The 22,124-nt window shown below is 34.4% G+C and overlaps 1 protein-coding gene across 1 annotated transcript in view; it reads right to left on the bottom strand.

Annotated features, from left to right (window-relative positions):
• Positions 1–21,458, bottom strand: part of LOC134841867 (potassium/sodium hyperpolarization-activated cyclic nucleotide-gated channel 3-like) — a 34,213-nt gene extending 12,755 nt beyond the window's left edge. Inside the window, exons 1-8 of the mRNA XM_063857909.1 lie at positions 20,182–21,458; positions 10,432–10,685; positions 10,044–10,210; positions 7,784–7,950; positions 7,426–7,596; positions 7,179–7,339; positions 6,667–6,699; positions 3,803–3,952 (exon numbers count right to left, since the gene is read on the bottom strand). Of these exons, the coding sequence (XP_063713979.1) occupies positions 3,803–3,952; positions 6,667–6,699; positions 7,179–7,339; positions 7,426–7,596; positions 7,784–7,950; positions 10,044–10,210; positions 10,432–10,539 (957 nt within the window). The 5' untranslated portion in view covers positions 10,540–10,685; positions 20,182–21,458. The remainder of the gene's footprint in view (positions 1–3,802; positions 3,953–6,666; positions 6,700–7,178; positions 7,340–7,425; positions 7,597–7,783; positions 7,951–10,043; positions 10,211–10,431; positions 10,686–20,181) is intronic.
• Between the last annotated feature and the right edge of the window lie 666 nt (positions 21,459–22,124).

The following is a 22,124-nucleotide window of genomic DNA, read 5'->3' as shown; positions in this document are numbered from 1 at the left end:
AAGATCAGTTATTTTTGAATGAAGCTAAATTAGACGGACATTTGTATCTAAACAAGAAGCACTTGAGTTTAATTAAATAATCATCTTGACTCTTTTAATTTCTAAAAAACACTCACATTGACAGTGTTTTCTGGTATGGGGAATCGACATCTTATTCATGTTGAACCATCGAAAAGCTATTGATATGTTAGCATAGGTAATCGCCAATTTAGCCCCGCAAGCAAAAACGACAAAAAATGAATTGTTGTCATCTGAAGTATTGTGGTAAGAAAAATAAAGTTTAATTTAGTTCCACAACACAAAAGTTCTCGCACACGAAATATCAATTGCTAAATAGTTAATTTTGCGTCTAATATTACCCTTGCGATAAGCCAGAGTATCGCAATCGTACTAGACTTTTTTTCCCGTAAATAACTTTGTTCACAAGACTCTTCTGGACTTATCTTTACTGGTATCTTGTTTCATAATTAATTCACATTTTTCAGCGTTTCTGGTTCTCTTAGCCTGCAAGTAACTAAAACGCCTAGTACGGAAAAGGTCCTGGATTCGAATCTGAACAGGGCTAGTTTTTTAAAGGGGAAATATTCAGTTTCAAATAATTTTGTCGGCCAAGTATTTGTCTGCTTATCTTTTGTCGACTTAGTTGCCACATTTTGGAATCGTTGTATTTTGCCGCGCGCATTTTTCTTTACTGTTGTTTTAGTGTTACTCCTGCGATTTAAAATTTAACTTACCTTGACTTCGTATTTCCTTTTTTGTTTTGCTTAAAAACTATTCGGTCCAAATTATTTCAAGCTATTTTTATCGGCTTAGTGGCCCAATTTTGGGTCTTTTCAAGGAAATCACAATTTTTACGCTCCACTTTGCACTTCTTAAGTTGATGACGTTTTTAGCAATCGGTTTGTCGAAAATTCTTTTTTTTGCTTAATCGGTTTCGGCTTATTTTAAATCGGCTCGGTAGCCTCTTTATGCGTCTTTTGATGCGCGAAAAAAGTTTTTGTGTACCTGTGTGTTATGAGTGGAAGGGAGACGTAAAATTATTTCATTAGGTTTGAATTTTGAAAAAAATAATTCTGCTCGGGGTTTCTGCTCAGGTGAATTCGGCTTTGCAACCGCTCGGTAAATTTTGTTCCGATGCTGATTGTGCATTCTATTTTTAGGCATGTTTTTTTTTACAACTATCTTCATTCGTTTTGATTGATCTAGTTGTATCGGCAGTTTTGCGAAGCTCAGCTTTGCCTCTGTATGTCAATTTTAGATCAATTTTGTTGCAGCATTTCAATCGGGAAAACATTCTGAGCTAGGGGCAGATTTAGGAGGGGGGCGGACGCCGCCCCTTAAGGGATTCGACCACATCATCAAGCAAAGGGTCCCCTCTTTGGTATTGTTTTATGACATCCATTTTAGGCCGATTAATCCTAAAATATTTCTGAAGGCGCCTTTGGTGCCAATATATACTTATTTTAAAGGGAATCGCGAGAAACTTTTTCATTTTTAAATTTTGCCTGCGGCCCAACATTTTTGGTCAAAATTGGGTCTATAGAGTGTTCTCGAGAAAATCCTGGATTCGCCCCTGCTTTTAGTCAATTTAATAGTATTACCGCGTTAAAAGAAACTGGAAAGATAAAAGTGCGTTTGAACTATCGCAAATTGAAAATTTTCAAACCACTGTTACATAAGGCGAAATGGTCAAAGGTAAAATATCTTGTTTTTTGAACTCAAAACATCCAAATCTTTCAGATGACATAAATTGCTACGAAAACTGTTAGTTGAAAAATCTATATTGACCTGAAGACAAAATGAAAACGAACTTTATAGGTAAACTTTAGGTTATGCATTGAAAAGGCATATCATATTGCTCTCTGCTCGCGCGTATTTATTTTAACAAATAGGCTAAAAGCGTGTTAGAAGTTTGTGTTCGGATGTTTTTCCACGCAAATCCAGGTACTCGAATAACTATCTATTAATTATCTTGAATCCTTTTTGTTCAAGCTGCTGTAAAAAGTGGGTCGCAAGAACAAATAGTCTAATTATTAAAAGTAATAGCAAAGGGTTTCAGTTCAATTGTTGGTTGACATTTAATTTTGAAAATACTTGTAAGAATTCTTATCAAAATCATTAGCTTGTGATACCAGCCCTGATGGGAAGCAATGAATTGCGAATCTTGTACATAAAACATTTCTATGTCGTTGGGAACTATGCCATTTTGGGAGTCCCCCTCCCCCTCCAAGGCTGGATCCAGTTACTTTTTAACAATTGGGGTCATCTTCCTCTCTGTATTCAAGTTAAAGGAAGAGGGCAGTTTTCTGCTTTCGTCGCTGAAGTTTGCTGACTTCGTTTTAAGATCCGCCCATTCAAGTCGAATTATTTGATATTTTCAGTTTGCATTTCCTTTTTACTAGGGATTTAGGGGCGTTGCTCTTAGTTAGAACTGAAGTTTGTTAGGAATCAAAGATCAGCCGGTCTTTCTTATTACTCGGTTGAATAAATAGCAGGTGACACAGCTTACAAATTGGCTGATTTTTGATTTCCTTTTCTGGGAGTGAGGGTCAAAACTTTTGCTGTATTTGTTTTCTTGGCGCTGATTTTCTATATAATTTGACGTTTTGAGTAGTTATTCTGTGACTTTCCTTCCGCTATTTTTCTGTGAATAAGAAGTATTCCAGGAAGCAATAAGTCTCAATTAACCCTCTTTCAAGGCTACTTACAAAAGAAAGAGTAGTAGCTATAAAGTGGGCTGTAGATCGCTTCTTTATCTGCCCTGTTTGTTTCAAATTCAATCTATATCTATAGTCTTTCGTCCGGTTTTTTGATTTCCCTGAACAAAATCGTGATCATGTCATGTCCACGCTGGTTGTAAAGACATGAATTCAAGCATTAAAAGTTCACTTTGATTTGTTTAGTTTGAATTGGAGCTGCATGTTAAATTCTTGGAGTAAATCATTGTTACTTTTGAGAGCTGTTTGAGAGTTTTTTTGGTGAAAAAACTTGACGTCATTGGTGTCATGTATCAGAGCACAGGCAAAGTTTATGAGCATTTTTTCATTGAGTTTCTAAAATTCGATATACTGTTTAGACTTAGTTCTTCCTGTGAAAGGAAGTGTTCTTTTAATCTTTAAAAATTCATATAGATATTTTCGTTCTCCTATATTTAGACAGATCAGATCCGTTAGACATATATGATTCCACTCGAGACATACTTCTCAGGATCTTAGTACTTTATATTTGAACCTCATAATAAAAAAGAAACTAACCGTTTATTAATACTTGAAGTTAAAAACAAGGGTAGCCGTTTACTGTGCAAATAGCGCTGAATGTTCCGACCATAGTCTTGAAAAAAATACATCTTTTTTTCTTCAAATAAGTGTCATTTTTTCTGTGTGGTGTGATAAAAAGATCTGAACTTAAAAAATAGAAATTAGGCATAATCGACACTCATAGTGAAATATGCTAATTGGAAACCAATATTTTCAGAAAATTGTCCAGAAAAACGAAAAAAATATATTTAAAAAAAATTATTTTCAAAATTTAAGTTTGTTAAAAAAATATAAAAAATAAAAAACTCCAAAAATTTAACTTTACTCGAGTAAAACTAAGTTTTCACGGCTTAAATTAAGCTTAAATAGGTTATTGCAAGCTCGCCTTATAAGTTTGAAATTAGACCAAAAATCAACCGGCTTCAAAATGATATATAAATCGACCATTTCGATGGTTATTTGTGGTACCTGATTTTGCGTAGAAAACAAAATGAAACAGCTCAAAAACGTTTATATTTTTACATACTACTGTTATTAATACATACTGTTATGTTTTCTCTCGACACCCAGCAGTCTTCTGGAAACTGAGCCAAGCGCGGAAAGAGAAACATGAAACATCCATTCCAGTGGCCAATCAACAACATCGTGAATATCACATTCAACACACGCACTGCTATGCTGGCCAGATTCAAAATCTAAACAGGTGAACCAAAGGATAATCGGATGTTATTATGCTCACTTTTGATTTCAGAAATTTTTCCCCTTCTCCCCGATCAGTCTGAGGCCATCACCAGTTACGTTGAAAACTGTGGCCATATGTAGTGGCCAAAAAAATGTTTGAAAAGATTCCCGAAATTGTTCGAACTTGGTCACGTTTTGACGCCTAATTTTTTGGTCACGTTTTGATTACATTTTTTTGAACATCTTACTAAGTTGCCATAATGAAAATCAACTCAGATTTTTTTTGCAAAAGTTGAAGGGTTTTTGAAGTCTCCGAACTGCTTGAGTCTAGGTTTCAATTTCCAATTTAAAAATTTGATTTTGTTTTAACAGTGCATCAAACCAACCAGGTTACTGTGTGCACTTGAAATGCTATTTCAGATATTGTTAATCGGCAAAGTCGGCGTATTGGTAGTTAGTAATTGAACCAGCGTTCGAACTTCTAAGAGTTGTAGATTCAGAATTAACTGTTAAATTTCCCCTTAAGTTTGATTGAAAGATTGAGCCGTGTTTTTAGGTTGCAAATTGTTACATATGATTAAAACAAACAGGAAAAAAGTTGTCAAAGCGTTTCTATCGAAGTGTTTCACTACACTAGATGAGAACATGATTTGATGAAATGTGTTATGCTGTGGAAGAATGCGACGAAAAGAAAATCACAAAAAGAAATTAACAAATCAGTTCTAACTGTGCAAAACCCTTCACCGTAAAAAAAATCAATTAGGTGATGATGTTTGACCCTAACGCCTAGCCCATTCAGATTGAGTGTCCAAATAAAAGATTTTTATGAATAATGCTTTTGGATTAGCTTCCATTTTTTGGGGGGCAGGCTTGTAAACAAAATATTACCACCTGTGTTTCGAGCCTGTCAACTTGAACTATGTTTTCGTAGTCTTGGGTTGTTTTAAGCTGAAAAAAAAATGAAACGGAAATGATATTATCCCGACACCGAAAGACTGTACGAACCGTGTTTATAGCGTTACCGACAAAAACCTAAATCAACCCATTTTTTTGAAGCATAATTTGTAGAAAACTGAAAATAGTTCATGTTCATTTCAAAAGAAATCGTTGAAAACAGTTTATTCATCTCTAGGCACTAATTGAAGCATCCGGTTTTTGACATATCAGAAGATAAATACTATTTGTTTAGATATTTAAGAGTCGATGAGTGTAATTTTTTTTGTTTTTTTTTCCTTTTTTTTCAGTTCATTTCCTTTGTTAAAAGAAGGCGAACTCCACTATCGAACAGCGAAAGTTAAAAGGTCACAAAAAACGTGATCGACTTCTGTTTCGAAAATGGAATTCAAGTTTCAGATTTCCCAGCGAGATAAAAAAAAATTGCCTATTGATCCAGTTTTCTCAAATTGGTTTAAGCTTAGCGAAAAAGTGCCAATCATCAATTGTTCCGTAAATTCATAGAGCTTTAAGGGCATCTATTTGTTTCTTTTAAATTCGAAAGTTGAAATTTTTTCGTATTTTTCTTTCTGTTTGCTTGCGTTCATTGACTCTTTTCCAACTGTCCGTTGGCTATGTTTGTTAAATTTTAATGGAATCGCGTACTTTTTTCGTCCTGTATTTGTTTTCATTCGTTTTTATTTTTTTAGTACCGCCTAATTTAGTTTCATGAAGTTCGCAGTAGAAGCTTCAAGATGGCGTCCTTTTTGATTTTATGCAGTTTTTTTTCAATAGAATCGCTTTTTTTTTAAATCAACCGTGGCTTTTTAAACTCGTTCATAATTCTCGAAACAAAGGAAACTTTAAAAACACTGGAATTAAAAAGCGTGTTTTAGAGTAAAGAAAGTGTAAATGGAGTGTTGTGTATTCATTACTAATGTGGTTGCTGAATTTCAGTTCGATGTATTAAATTATCTGTAGTTGTTTATTTTATAATAGTGCCCTTAATTAGAAGCAAAAAGAAAGGGTGGCGGTGCTTCAGTTTGAAGTAGAGAAGCGAAGGATTTGTGCTCCCGGTCACTTGAGCTTTATTAATTGACCCTGAACATTTCAAAGAGCTCATCAGCTTAATAATGCATGAAAATACTCGATCCTTTTGAGTCTGTAATCCAAATAACTTAGAGTTAGAATGTTTATGATAAACAGTTATGTTAGAAGTCAAGATGAAAGACAAGCAAATGGCAGACGGCGTCTTCACATTCGTCCGAATTACTCCGAAGTTATACCGTGGTGGATCAATTGAGCAACCCCCCCCCCCCCCACACACACACACAGTATGGGGGAGGGTCCGAGTGCTGCTCAATTGACCCCTCGTGGTTACTGACGATTCAATTCAGATGGAATGAATTAAATTTGTGAACAAAAAACAATGAGTATGCAACTGATGATAATGATGGTGGTTCATTGTGATTAGTATTGGAATCATATTGGCTTATGGTTAAAACTCGGTGAGTGAAATTGTCGGATCTGCTTAATAAAATCTTACACCCATCCTATCAATCTCATTTTCCAGCATGTTTGAGGTGCTCATGGCTTAGGTATATCAAATTCCCAAGATTTGTTCCCTGATTCATTTGGATATGATTGAAGAGAAATTTAGAACCGGGTGGATCCAATTTTTGAAGGCTATCGGAGATCTGGGAAAGGGCTTAGTTATTAAGTTGATCCGAGTGAAGCGGTTATCTGCGTTAATAGAGCTGTCAGCATTAAGTACTTAGGATAGCAAAGCAACCACCTTTTCTCCGCGATTCAGCACGCCTGAGAATACCTGAAAGTGTCATCAATCTGTCAACTAAGTAATGCAGCATCATCAGCAGCAGCAACTAGGCTATTCTATTATAATCATCATAACCAGTTGAAGCTAATGGTCACTTGTTGAGAACTAATAGGATCTAGCCTTTATACCGGCTGTCATGAGAAGAGTTAGACGGCCAGACAATTGACTACTTGAAGGCAGGGGCGTGATAGAATATATTAGGGTAATGTATTTTGAAGACTAAAATAGGTTAGAGTTCATTCTGAAATTTTATCGATTTAAAGAGAAAATTATGACATGGAAAATACCTGTCGCTGTATTCATTTAAACAATATGTTCATTTGAGTGTTTTCATTTCAGAAATTGATCTTGAGTCCTAAAAATGATATCAACCGATTCAATATTTTCAAGTCTACCGGTAGAAATACAAAATGTAAGCAACCGAAGTAACGGAGGTTAGTAGCGCGTAGCAAGTGTGTAGCATAACATACCTCTTCCCACTGGCTCGCGTATCTCAGGAGACGTGTGACTCTGAGGAGTTTGAGCAGTGTCAGAAGTTTTGCCAGGCGCAGGATCTTCAAAGTGCGGGAGGCACTTGCATACGTGGCACTTCTGTTGTTGCCTGCAAATAAATTAAACTCAAATTCGCTTGTTCAGCCTAAATGAGAGCTGTTGGAAGCTTGTTAATAAGCTGCATCCTTATCTGACTGTTAAAGCACCGAAATTGTTGATTGTAACAATATTGGATGGATGAAAAAGAGAGCTTGCCTGATCTGTCGTAGACCTTAAGTATCATGTCGAATGGGAGTGAGGAGATGAGGTCAGTGGCGAACCAGGTCTTCAGGTACTTGGTGAGGATGGCACGTGGCCGCAGGATGATCTGAGTGGTACAGCTGTTCGTCGGAATACCTAATGCGAGTCACAATTCACAAGGTGATCAACATTCATAATTTCTATCTTGCTATTGTTTAAAATTCGCCTCCAGTGGTCTGGAACCCCATAACACGCTACTGGTCTCAGTGAACAACCAAAAAAGTGTTAAAATGGACATAGCAATTGTGTTTTGTTAAAAATTTGAAGTATGATTAGGTGTTACCTGTTCTGAAGTTGAGCACGAGGTCTGAGATGAAGACGAGGTCGTTGATGAGATTAAACACGAACCAGGTCTCGTTCGTGTCTCGGTCGTCGAAGAAGGCGATCGCAATCGGCAACAGCACCAGATTAGAGATCAGTAGCAGCAGCATCAGGAAGTCCCACGTGATTCTAAATGACAGAGAATTTTCTTTGTTTGGTCAATTAGCACTGATGCAGTTAAATAAAAAAACACGAAGTATACTTTTCCCTATAAGGAAAGTATCGCGTAGGGGCCACGATTATTTTTGTTTCCCTTTTTTCTTTGGAAGACGTTTCCAGTGTTAACGAGTTGGCAAGGTTAAACTTGTTGAACCGTTTCTACAAAATTTTACAACAGTTCATTTTTATACCTAATTGTTCTCAATTATTCTTATCACTGCCTATTTGGTTTGGCAACCCAGTTGTCTCTTATGTTTCCGGCTTCTTAGCTTGCGGATCTATCATTCACACTTAACTCCATTTTCCCATTCATAGAAACCCTTTTCCCATTCAAAATTCGTATTGTCGGTAGTTATAGGTCGCAAGTGTAAAGCTTGATCTATCTCTGGTGAAGCTCTTATGGATGACTGTTTGACATAGTGACAAGTTATGAATTCAAAAAAAGTGTTAATATGAAGACAGCTCTAGACTCGATAAGCAGCAGCTAACTTGCATTATCGGTGTTTTTCTTACATGGGGTTTTTGATTAGTTTTGTAAATTATAGGCAAATTGTTTCCATTTTGAAAATGAATTTGAAATGATTATTATAATTCTGAAAACGACAGTATAGTTTCAATTAGCAAAGTAAACATGGTAACAAAGGCATAGAAGTCATTTCAAAAATGGTGGCATTTGCACTAACTTGGTCTTCAAACGCAGATAATTAAAATAGCCCCAGCCTCAAATAAATGGCCGCTCGTTTCTTTCTTATGATTTGAACTCAGATGGATAAAAGAAAATTGATTATCGTGAATTCCCGTGACTCCGTTTATTATTTGATCGCGGAAATTGAGAGCCGAACTTTGACATGTTTGACCGCACCTTGTTCAACTTCAGAAGTTTTTATCACATTTGCTCTTTTTCTACAGCTGGTTACTTAATTGTTACATCAGGCGTGATTTTAAAAAAGAATGAATGATCGCCCTTGTTTTTTCCTTGAATTCTAGCAAAATGGTGTAAAAGATTCCAGCAAAATAGTTCGAGTTATCGTAAATTCACATGTTAACGCTTACGATTAGCAGGCGTTATGAAATCGAAATACTTTTTTTCAGGTAATAAAAAAAAGGAACACTGGCTTTCTTGAAATTTGATATATAATAAGAAATATTATTAAAAGTGTACAGGCAGTGTAGAAATTGAAAAACTTGTTCGACAAAATCATTGAATCATTTGAGCCAACATTTGGCAAATTTGTTATTATGTCTGGTGAACAGATAAATTTTGAGCATGTCTGCTTTTTAGATGAAAGCTCTTTTCAAAATTTGTGTTTGAAATGTTTATAATGAATTTTATACACTTTATTTTTTTTTTGTTTTTGCACTCAGGCTTTCACTTATCTTGTATTGGGTCGCTTGAAGAGCGATTATATTTTTTGTTGCTGTATGTACAGGGAAATATGTGAAATTGACAATTGATGTAAATGTATAATTGATATAAATGTATGGAAATTTTGGTGGATCTTTTATGACCTTTTTTCAAATAATTTTTTTTTTCAGTTAGTGGTATTCTAGTTTTTCTGTCAGTTAGCTTGCCATGTTGAGTTCGCAAAGGTATGAATAAGCATAGATATATCAGTTAGTTATGTTACAGCTTTTAACGAATTTATCGGACAACGTCTTAAATTTCTGAAATAATTCTGACATTGAGACAGTGAAAAAGAGTTAAAATTACAACCGAATTTTCAAAATTGTTTTTGAACTGTAAAAACTGACCTCTGAAAAGCGCAATCATTTTGGTTTGCTCTTCTGACAGTTAAATAGTAATTTTGAAAATTCGACCAGTATAGAGCAACATTAGTCTGAATTTTTGTTTCTATCGCATTTTGATTTTCAGATCCATTTTGTTTCAATTAGTTCACCCTAGTCAACTAGTTCGTTTTGTTTTTGTTCTATAAATTCTGAAGACTGTGTAGTAACCTAAATTTTTGGCTTCTCTTAAAAACTTGCTATGATGTCTTCAATTAGTACAGGCCATGATTTCCGGTTTGTAATAGAGGATGAAAGGGGTTAAATAAAGTAGCAACCTGAACACGCTGAAGGGATGTATGATCCAAGGCGCTTCTTGCATACATCTCTCACGCTCTCTCTTCACTGCTTTTTTGCTCCCAAATATTCTTATCGTGAATCTGTTGAGTGCAGGGTAGATTAGATACTGCAGGAGCTCAAGCACTTTCCTCGAACAAGAATGAACCTAAATCATTGGGCCAATTGTATGCATTGGTTGTTAAGAGTTCGACGAGTTTTAAGTTTAAACACCAAGATGCAAATATAAATCCAATTTGTCTAGCTTTCGTACGGCAATGACATCAAGATAGTTGCTTCAAAGTTGTTGGTCTGCATTCAAAAATTTCGAAATGATATACCATGATGGTTATGTTAAGAAAAGTATGAAAAAAATGACCATTCACTGACCTTACGTGAGTCCATGTTTAGGTGCTTTTGACTGACTCCATTGGAAGTATTCACTCCTGGTCCACCGTTCTCAAGGTCACTGACCTTTGCACTAGGTATGTTTTTCATGCTGGAAGTTACAGAATCTTCTGGACAGCTTTGACCGTCCAACTCGTGAGGCTGATGAAGATCGAAGGTGAGATGAAAGTCTGCTGGTTGGTTGAAAGATTTTGGCTCCAAGACTTTTTTGGCCTTCACCAGAGTAAGCACATCATCTAAATTAGTCGAAAAAGTAGACTAAATTAAATTAAAGCAATATTGAGATTTTAACTAAAATGAGATTTCGATACTGATAAAACTCATGTCAAAAAATAGTTGGCTGATAAGAATTCACTCGAAATTCATCTGATGAAAGGAATAAACTTTAAGGAGTTCACTGACGTCAAGAAGCTCGATATGACATGCTTGGGAGTTTTTTACTTCTTAAATTCCGTTTTTTTTTTTGCTGGCTTGGCTTTCGAAGTCAACTTTCAATTTTTAAAGAGAAACTTACACAGTGGTAATAAAAACAAATTGTTGTTCCGACTTTTGAAGACAGTGAAGAAAATATATGCTCGGGGTGTTTTTTATTCAAACTAGTATCACAAAATTCATTGCTTTTCCATCACTGGCTCGATCCCTTGATCCACATGGGCCCAGCCGTGTGTGCACACTACTATATAATACTGCCACAAGTGTTTAAACTTCTCGTTTTATATTTTACACATGGCGAATTATCCTGCACTACAAAACGTTCCAAATTGAATTGAGGCAGTTAGCTAATTGATCTGATTAATTCCATGCCATACTCAAACTTTAACACTTAAAATTTGATATTATCAGCCTAAAATTCATACTTTTGCCGATTGTTAATTTACCAAAAATTATTCGAGACCAATTAAACAACTTCCAAACTAGAAATCGTTCCGAATTGATTGAAGCAGGCTAGTTTTCATAAATTCTACCGTACTAGGAGCGAATTTTATCACTTGGTACTCAATACGGCGTGTGGGGTGATGATTTTCAAAACAATCTTGAAAATTGAAAGAAATATAAATTTGAAAAATTCATCAATTTTTAGAAAACAAACAGCTTCATAGAATTGAAAGGCAATCTGAACATTTACCCTACATTATTCCCCATTGAAGATATTGGCTCCCTGAAACAAAAGTGTAAAACCTATTTTACCTCCGATCCCTTTGCAAATTTCTGGGGGTTTGATAATAGTCAATTTGGTCATGCTCTGGACTAATTTTTTCGCGCTTTGAAGATTTTATTTATAAGGCTGTAAGTGTAATGCGAATTATTTATGCTTGTCAAATTATCCCGCACAACGAAATCATTCCTAATTGAATTGAGGTTAACTTATTGGTCGTATTAGTTTCGTACTACTAATATTTTCTCACTTGATCTTCGATGTTGCTCAAAATTTATAGTTTTCCAATATATTCTTTCATCAAAAACTAATTTTAGGGAAGTTGGAACATTCAGGGCTTTGCACTGATATACGGGCAGTCGTGTTTCAATTTCTATAGTTAAATGAAATCATACTTGCGATTAAAATGGAAAGATTTTGCTTGAAATAACTCAAAATTGTATTCAGAGTAGCTAAATCTGTTTTAAAGTCCTATGAAAGTTCAAAATAAACATTGATTTTCATAAATTTTACGAAGCAGTATGCTAACGAAAACTCGGTGAACAGACTTATTTAGATGATGCTAATAAAAAATTTTGCTGATTGATGGACGTGAAACTATTTTCAACAGACACTTAAAAGCGAAAAACCAAAACTTATTCATCAAAAATATACGATAACAAATAACCTCAATTATCTATCGGTTGGCAAGATTTCAAAAATGCTTTATAATTAGCGTGCATAAAACAAACTTTTAAAAAACCTTTCTTAAGCTGAACAAATTTCAGACCGGAAAAATAAGAGATAGGATCGATATTTTGAAAAAAGAAAAGGAAAAGGTAACTTGATATCATTTTTCCGCATTCAATTAACTTCCAAACTAGTTTTCAAATCTGCTTATCTTGAAAAATTGGAGGAAAAATGAGGAAATAACTGAGCTGATAGTTAAAGATAATCAACTAGGCCCAATCAACAACAAAAAAACGATTATTTCTTAACTTTCAAAATTATTCAATTTTTCAATTAAAGTCAATGATGCGAAAACTAAGCTGACAAAATTATGACTCAAAATAATCCGAAAATTAAATTTAATAGAAACACAAAGTTTCGGGTCTATAAAAAAGTAGAGGTTCTACTGGAACACCAGCCCTGTGGCTGCCCAATCATCGAATTTATTTCGAGGCCAAATGAGACGAAGCAGTCAAAGAAGTAGAAGTTAATATACGGCAAGTTGATGTGCAAATTTTGTGGACAAAGTTAATGTGTAACGGAAAAACGTTCTTGCGCCCTATTGCAATATCCTTGCTTATCGAAAGGGTGAAAAGCTTGATCCGTTTTTCTATAATTGCATAATTTTTTTTTTATTTTACCATTAATTTGATCACAGAATTAGTTTGAACTTAGCTGCGCTTGAATACGATTTTTTCTAAATTAAGCAGCTATTGCTGCCAGCGAAGGTTGTGTTATCTTTCAAAGCAAATTTCCGTAAGGAGTAAGTCACACTTTCGTACACTCAGCTGCTGGTTTTCAGATTTTGTATTCAGTATCTGAGTTCATTCGAATTTTAAACTGATGCTTTTTGAATTAAATCTGCTTACAGTCTTTTATTTTCTGCTTATATCAATTATAGAGGAAGATTAGGAGTATTTGAGGCAAACAACTCCTAATCGGCAGCTCCTCCTTTTATTCTTTTTTTTTGCTATTGTGAAATAATCAATTGATGGTTTTCCAATAACATAAAATTTTACGTTCAAATGAATATCGTCATCTTATTTGATTGAAAGTGTAATTGATGCGTAAAAGTGGCATCTTTTTAGTTTGACAAGAATATTATCAATACGCAAGATTTCTATCTACTGTAATTTCTTTTGAGTGCTGTTTTAGCTTTCTGGGTTATGACAGTGCAGACAGGACATCTGGAAAAGGGTACCAAATTCAAGTTCAATTAAATTTTGCCAGACGTATTCATGTACTCGCAATTCTTCAAATTGCCTTGCATTTGAGTCGGAACTTTTCCAGATGTCTATCTGTCGTGTCAAGATCCAAAGAGATATTTGTGTCTCTTCTGGTTGATCGCTCAATTATACTGTTGGCAATGTGTATATGATTTTTACGCTATTAAGCTTGCTAAAATTGCGTGAAGTAGCCTCTTGATTTGCATTCATCTAATTACTAGTTGAAGGCTAGTTTTTCAACTTAGTCGAAAATTGTTTTTAAAATGCCCAAATGTAACTTATTAAAAAGTGTTTGGCGATTATTGACCGTGTAATAGTCGCGTTGGCGAGAGTATCGTTTACGTTTGTGTAGTTTGGTTATTAAGATAAAATTCTGTCTGTACTCCCTAAAGTGAAGTTGTTGTAAAATTAGGTGGAACGGATTTCAAAAATATGCGACATATCTCATGGGTTTTCAAAATATTTTGAATGAATTGGCTGGAGATTTGTTTCCTTATCTCTTAAAATGACACTTGTTGGAATTAATAGGTGTTTTTGTGGACTCTTGTTAATCAAGTAGGTATTGCGGGTTGGGTATAATCCACTTTGATCAGAATGTATTATTAGGAACGGATCTACGAATCTTTTCTACTGCGCTGATTCTGCAACATAGCAGAGATAATCAAATAGTGTTGAGGCGGTTATTCACGAGGGAAAGGGCCAAAACACGATTTGTTCAGCTCTTTGCGAAGAATGGCTGATGCGCCCCTTAATCCATTATTTTTCGGTATTTTCTGGGTGTAATGAATATGAATGTTGCCTCACCGGATATGATCATTCTCAGCTTGGTTTATTCCGCTGCACTTTTCAAATTATTCAATTGTTTTTTTTTATAAAGTTACAGCGTCTCTATGGCGTCTCGGAATAAAAAACAGGAAAGTTTATGCTTCGGGTGATTTTTTTATGCAGTGAATTTTCGACGTTTAACTATTTTGTTTTTTTTTTTGGAGCACAAAATTTAAAAAAAATCACCTGTGATCTTTTTTGTGACGTTACAGGGCTTTTGAAGTTGCTAATTTTGCTAAATCTAAATAATTAACCCGCGTTCTTATAACATAAACATATATTGAGTTTTTATAACACGCGTTATCAATGAGTTAGTTTTTTTCCAAATTGAATTGAGGCAAGTCATTTAGTCTTCTTATTAGAATATGAGGCGCTAAGTACATCCCTTTGTAGTTTACATTAACCTGTTGGGGATCAGTTGCATTAGTTTTTGATTATTTTGTCATTTTTTCAACCAAAAAAGTTGTTAATTGGCCTTGAAGTGCAGTCAGAGTATTCAAGGGCTTTGTTTTTTTACTTGGTGGCTCAATCCTTGCACCTTTGTGGGCCTCGCTGGTTGAGCTTACCACTATATTAAACTGACTTTTAATTCAATCTGAAACGAGCGTATTATCCCATACTACAAAATCATTCCAAATTGAATTGAGGCTAATTGGTTTTATTCATACACGCCCCTTAAAATTTGAATCTTAATGCTTCGTGTGTTTTGTATTCAGTCAATTTTCGGCGGACAAAATTATAGTTTTTAACAAAAAAATTATACCATATTGAAAAAATTGACTCCCTGAAATTAAATTCAAAAATATATTTTACCGCCAAACCTCTTTCGCAAAGTTGTGGGAGTTTGAAGTAGGCGTTGACCATTTGACCATTCTTTGAAGTAATTTATGCGCGCTTTTAAGATTTTATTCATAATGCTGAAAGCGTTATGTTAATTATGGAGACCGATCGTTTAGCAGACGAATCTTTTAGCAGAAAAAGTGAAAAATGAGTCTTTTAGCAGACACGTAATAAAGTGATGGATGATTGATTGACAGACTCAAAAAGACGCTCAGTCTGGGGCCAAGTTTCCCCAATTAAGTCAATTATCTCACGATTTGTCAACAAAACTATCAACTTCAAAAACAAAACCCTCTAAATTTACGGCTAAACAAAGATTTACGCGCATAATAACACTCGTGTCGAATTGAAGCGCAGCGAGGCAAGCGGTCACTAATCGCCATTGCCCCCGTTTGAAGTTAGCTATCACATTTTATAATTGTTCTGTGTCTGCTAAAAAAACCTGTCTGCTAAAAAACCTGTCTGCTAAAAACCTGTCTGCTATAAAACCTGTCTGCTAAAATCTCTAGCACTGTTCATTATTTATGTGCGGCGAAATATCACGCACAACAAAATCGTTCCAAAATGAATTCAGGCTGGCTAATCGGTCGTATTAATTTCGTACGACTCAATTTTTTACACTTGAACATTCATGGTTTTGCCATGATATACTAGTAGTCTTGTTGTGTTTTCTGACTTAACTTCTTTGCTTGAAACCTAAAAAAATGAAAGGCCCTGTGAAAAACATTTCTGGAAGATATGCTTAGTCGTAAGTTTTTTATTCTATTTCTCTATCCTCTAAATGCTTTGGGTTGAAATTAGTTTTAGAAGTCTACTATCGGAACAATGATGTTTCTATTATTTTTTTCAGGAAATTCAAATAAAAATAGTTGCAGAAGCTTGATATAAAAAATTTTGATATCTTGAAGTAGTCAATTCAATTTGAAAATCTACCTCAGCAATACGTATGAAATCAAAATTCGAGTTTGGCGGTTGACTCACTAAATATTCTTTTCCGTCGCTCATTACGCTGAATTTAGATGTTAAACTGTTGTCCTTACCAAGTTACGTACAAAGACCAAGTATGCTTGAAATAGGGTAATTTGTAATACAATGTAATTAAACACGTGAAACTTTTGGTCATAAAAATAAATAGTAGAAAGAGTCCTGTGGGAGATCATAAAAAGCCTCGCGCAAGTTGTCGCAAAATGTAAAGCTTAAGATGGTATTTTTTAGTTCGGGGTTCAAATTTAGACAATGAAAGAAGTTTTTGACGCACTTTTTTATATCAATAATTCTTTTTCAACTGTTTTCTGCTTTTGTATTTGATGCGCAGCTTCGCCTCTGTGTTTTATTCTATTCCTTTTGTTTTATGATAAAGGTTTGATTTCCTAAATTTATGAAGAAATCAATATTATTAAGATTCGATTCATTGCGCTTGCGATAAGCAAGAGTTATTAAACCGGAAATAAAAAACCATTATCAAGCGTTTTCTGTAAACAACTTGTCTAAATAAATTACTGAAACATTTGAAACTTGATTTATAATCAATTCTTTTCTGACTTTTCTAGTTTGGCGCATAGATAACGTCCATACTTCCATACTTTGGGCGAAAAAAAAGACGGGTTCGACCCCGGCCAACACTGCTTTTTGCTAAAAATTTCTGTTTCAAAAAATAGTTGCAGCACTCTCGTTTTTCTGCTTGCTACCATATTTGAAGGTCGTTATGATATCTTTCAGTAATGGTACAAGTATTGAGCTCCAAATGAAGAAAAAATGATTCATTGTATTTTCATTTTCCTCTTATCCTCAAGAAAAAAATCAAAACTTACTCTTTTTCTCATACGCGCTTTGAAGCATTTGGAGAATTTTGAGTTTGTCAAACGAGCTTTGAAGAATTATGGGTGTGCTAGGGAAATGACTGATTGTGCTTAATCTTGGAAACATTGTTTCTTGAAAATAATGTTTCTTGGAAACATGGATCTCGGAAATCGACTTCCAAAACTTTGAAGGATAACTATGCATCTTCAGGAGCGAACATGTGATGGTTGATATAATTAATCTATAGTAGGCTGCAAGTTCAACAAAAAACATGAGTTAACTGAGATCTACTTTTTTATTAGGTTGTTCAGTTGTTATGGATTTCTCAGAACCTCCTTCGCAATCTTTTGATCATAAACCTATTAAGTGGAATTTTCAGATATTTATGTCGTCTGTTTGTTTCTTTTTCAGTAAAATGACTCACTTCGTAGTAGTTAGAACATAGTTGAAAGATGCCCGAGGGAAAAAGAGCCCCCCGGCCTTGTCGTGAAAGAACATGTGTGAAAGAGCAAAAACATACTATTCTATGTTGCGTGGTATAACATTTGATTTGTATTGAATTTCGAGCTTCCGATTTGTTTTCCAACAACAAAACTGAAACAGTCGTGAAAACATATTGACTTCCAAAAGGCAATTTCGGAAGTGGATAAATTTTTCGGAATTGAAAAAGTACGTGGATACGGTTTTTCAAAGTATTCTAGTGTAATTAAAAAGAAATCTTAATCGTTTCTTATAATTGAAAGAGGATTACGGTGATGTAATTGATTCTTTAAAATTTAGATTTTTTTCTATCTCAGTTCAGTTTTGCTTTTTCAACTCTGTTGAGTATGTTTTTTTTTTCAAGTACTGAGGTTATAGTTCGAAGTAAAAAATAATTTTCAAATTTTTTAAGAAACAAAGATAGCCTGTTGCTGTACAAGAAGTTCAGAATGTTCGACCCCAACTAATGAACTGAAGGAGTTCAAAAACAGAAAACTTATGAAAATTGGAAAAGATTCAAAATTTTTTGGAAATATGTTTTTTCAAATTATTACCTCATTTGTTTTTTTTTGCAATTATGGGCGATTGAATTCGGTCAAAAGTTGCAAAAGTGAGATGTATAAATAGCTTAATTAATGTAAAATTTGCATGATATTTGAATTGAGAATTCAGTGTAGTTCGTATATTTCGTGTAATTTAGTGCAAAACGTAAAAACTCACACCTCTTTTTCTGAAAACTGCGCCTTTTTTGAATGTTTTTTTTTGAATTGTGGTTTGAATATTAAACCACTCTTGATCTCTACACACTGTCTTTGGGGCAGTCAAAGTTGAGGAAAAAGTATGCCTAGCACATAGTTCCTTCCCACTTTTGCCGGTCTATTTGACAAATTTCTATTGGATTTATTTTCCTAACACCACTTGCACTTTCTAATTCCCAAATTCCGCCAATATTTTGACCGTTTCCAGGGCTTTTTTATTGTTTTTTTTCTTGTTCTAACACATCTAAATGAACTCCAGTTCAAATTCGTTTCAATATATATAAATTTTCAAAAAAAAATCTGAAACAGATCTAACAAACAAGAACTTAATGAAAATTGAAACAAGCATATTGAAATCACAATTGACGGAAATTGATAGGTAAAGTCTATCATTGTAGAACAGTTTCAAAAAATATTTTAATTAAAGGTTTTCCTTATTGTTTTGACCCCATCTCGAAGTGACTGAAAGACCTTTCTCGTAAGTTGTTTTTCGCCCAATTGTGGGATCATCAAGGAAAGTTGGAAGGGGTTAAAGCCTCATAGTTTGTGACAAAACTGCTGCAATTGGCATTCCTCTGTTGATAGGAGGTTGTTTTCGAGCCATTTGCAGATAGTGGTTGCTGCCTGTTGGGTACACCACTTGAAAGTGGAACATTTGAAACCCAAAAATACTGGTGTTAAGTTTTCGGTCATTTAAACAAAATGTATGATTTTTCTCCATTTCTATGACCATTTCTACAAAAAAATTGAATTCAATTTTAAAAAATAATTGGTTAGTTATTTTTGCGGGAGGCTTAACTGGCTGCTGATTTGATTTGATCAGTGTTTTTTTATAATGATAACTGTGGTTGGATGGATCATTCTGGGCTTCCTGTAGAGCAATGGGCTTCTTGTATTGATGTGCTGTGTATCTGTATAAGCCAATATGTCATACACAAGCTCTTGAAACATTTGCTATCTACGTGGCGGGCAGTTTTTTTGCACAATTGACCCAAGGATCAATTTTCAGAAATGAAAAAAAAATTGCTAAATTATCCGCTTTCGGCTAACTTTGTTTTAATGGCCAAAATTTAACACCAATTTTTCTGGATTCCAGAAATTCCCCCTTCAAGAGGTGGGCTCAGTAGACAGCAACAACTGTCCGAAAATGGCTGCAATACAACGTCTTATCAACATGGGAGCGCCGATTGTACCTGTTTTTTCAAATCACGAGCAGTTAGGCGATAACCCTTCCAGCTTTTCTCAAGGATCCCACAGTTGCAAAAATCACCGACGACAAAGTCCTTTCGGTCTATTTGTGACGGCGTCAAAACAATACGGAAGTCTTTTCATTGAAATATATTAAAACATAGGCAATCAGTTGAAAGCAGTCAATGAACACAAGGAAACAGAAAAAAAATTAAGTTTCAAAACTTTCGAATTTTTTTTAAAAAACTTTTAACTTTTGAATTTCAAAGTAGAAAATTTGCCGAAAAAGTCAAGAATATGAAAAGTGAAGTTCAACTATAAAACTTAATTTATGATCTTACCTTGCGTTGAATCGCCATAAACGTGTGGAGTTTACTATTTATAATAGTTTAAAGTATTCGAATTGGTACCTTAGCTCTGAGGAAAAATTTATAAATGGTTTTTCTTCAAAGAGGTGATAAGTGTAATTTGATCAATTTGCTTCACTTGTGCAAACATGATGGATGGTGACTAGGAATCTTTCATGATAAAAACGGTCACTGCCAATCAAAGCGGCCGCCAACATACTTCAACAAAATATTTGAATAACTCTTTTGTGACAATTGAAAAGAAAAATGATTAATTTCTTCTAACTGGTTGTCTTTTTTGTAAGTTTGGTTTGATTGGGAAATCAGTGTAAAGTATTAAGTATTTGGGAAATGTTTAGTCCTAGCTGCAATCAATAAATCGGTGGTTTTGGTATTTTACTTACGTTTCTGGTGACGTTGGCGCGCTGTGATAATAAAAATGTTGTTCACTTATGAAGTAATTAACTGGCAGTCGCTGAGTTACAAATACCGCCTCGCATTTCCACACTTGAAATCTTCAGGGGCAACATAATTCTGGTATCTTCCTTGTTATTTGCTAGCTGGCTGTGGCTAGTCCAGTATTCGAATGTTGGCTCCAGCGTCAAGCCCAATTGTTTTGAATTGTGCATTCAATTGTTTTTATCCACAGAAAGGCTATTTATTGGAGGTAAGTCAATAATTAAGCCCGGGAAAATTTAATCAGCCGCTGCACGACAGACAAAATAAAACAATCTGTTAAATGTTTCAAAATAGATGCCATTTTGTTATTGGCTTCGCTGTTATTCCTAAAATAATAATAATAATAATACTGAAAATACTAACATTACTAATGATAGAATAAAGTTTTTTGGAGAAAGGAGCTGGTACAAAAGATGTAATGCAGACGCCGTCTCCGAATTGAATTTTAAAAATGAAAACGCCATTGGAAAAAATAAATTGATCTCACTGCATAATGATTCTCAAGCAATTTCAAATTTTCAGCCTAGTAAGTGCATTTATTTTCTCCATTTTTCAAAACGTCAGCCAATGGTGTTAAATAATGGTATGTTTGCTGTATGCAATTTCAATATATTTTCTTGTCTTTGATTATTTGTTTCAAATTTATCACACTTATAAATGAAACCACCCTTTTATCAATTCAAATATGAAATTGGGTTAAGTAATCTTGAAAATAATAGCCTGAAAACTGTTTACTCATTGCTCCCGGCTGTAACAAATTTACCTGAAAAGTTCTTAAGTCACGCGAGTTTCTTCAAAATTAATTCTTGTTGGGTTATAACCATTTCACTTGGTGCTTTACAACCTGAGAAATTTATTTATAACGTCTATCCAATTATAATAGAGTAGTTATTGAATAAACGGAACTATTACACGAACGCATTCAAAATAAATCGGAGCTCATGTTTTATTTTCAAATGATGATTGAAGCGATTTTTTTTCAAGGATTCTGGAGTATTCTATCACGGTAAACTAACAACGTTGAGCAAATAATTTTTATGGTAAAACAATTCGATTTATGAAGCCATTAATTTCTTGGTTAAAGATCTTTTATATGATAATACAACTCTTCGCACTGGTATTTGAGACGTATTTTTCTTTGGTCACATCTTCTGGTCTCACCGGAATTGTGTTTGACGCGCCGTCTTTTTAATATGCTATGCGACTGTTCACAAACCAAACTCTTCAGCGATTTGGTAAAAAAAAGAATTGCTTCAGAAATATACTTCACTTAATATTTCATATACTCTATAGGTTCAGAATCGCAGTTTTCACTTGAATCTTTCGCTATTTCGGAGCAAGATTATTTTACTAATAATTTCGAATATCTCACTGAACGATATTCTCGTGTTTTAAATGAGTGTCGTATTTTGAACTGTATTATGAATCAGTTTTAAGGAATAATATTACGCTTTAGGTGATTTTTTCTATTTCACAATTTGGGAGATTCCCTTCTCCCATTTGAACTTTGGTATACTTTAAGTATTTAAAATATTCAGATTCACCTGAATAATGTTAGCTCGATTATCAATTATTTGTTCTTTGTTGTGCATAAAACTGCATTCCGACGAGTATATTAGAAACTGCTGATATAAACAGTTCACCATTGCAATTTGAATAATGGTAAGTTTTTTGCTCGTTTTATGTTAATACTGCGTGATTAAAAAATTTCAATTGAAACTTCGAATAGATTCACGGGGTTGTTGAAGAATTCAGTGCAATACCAGACCCGAGCAACCTCGTTGTTCTGACTTAATACAAAATGGAGGCATATTTTGATAAATAAAATGTCATTTTAAATTTTGTTTTTCGCCACATTTAACTCACCGGACACTTGATTTAAACTTTT

The sequence above is a fragment of the Symsagittifera roscoffensis genome, chromosome 3 (assembly GCF_963678635.1).
Source record: "Symsagittifera roscoffensis chromosome 3, txSymRosc1.1, whole genome shotgun sequence".
NCBI lineage: Eukaryota > Metazoa > Xenacoelomorpha > Acoela > Convolutidae > Symsagittifera > Symsagittifera roscoffensis.
The sequence above is the reverse complement of the archived record's forward strand: the minus strand, read 5'-3'. Positions and strand labels throughout refer to the sequence as shown.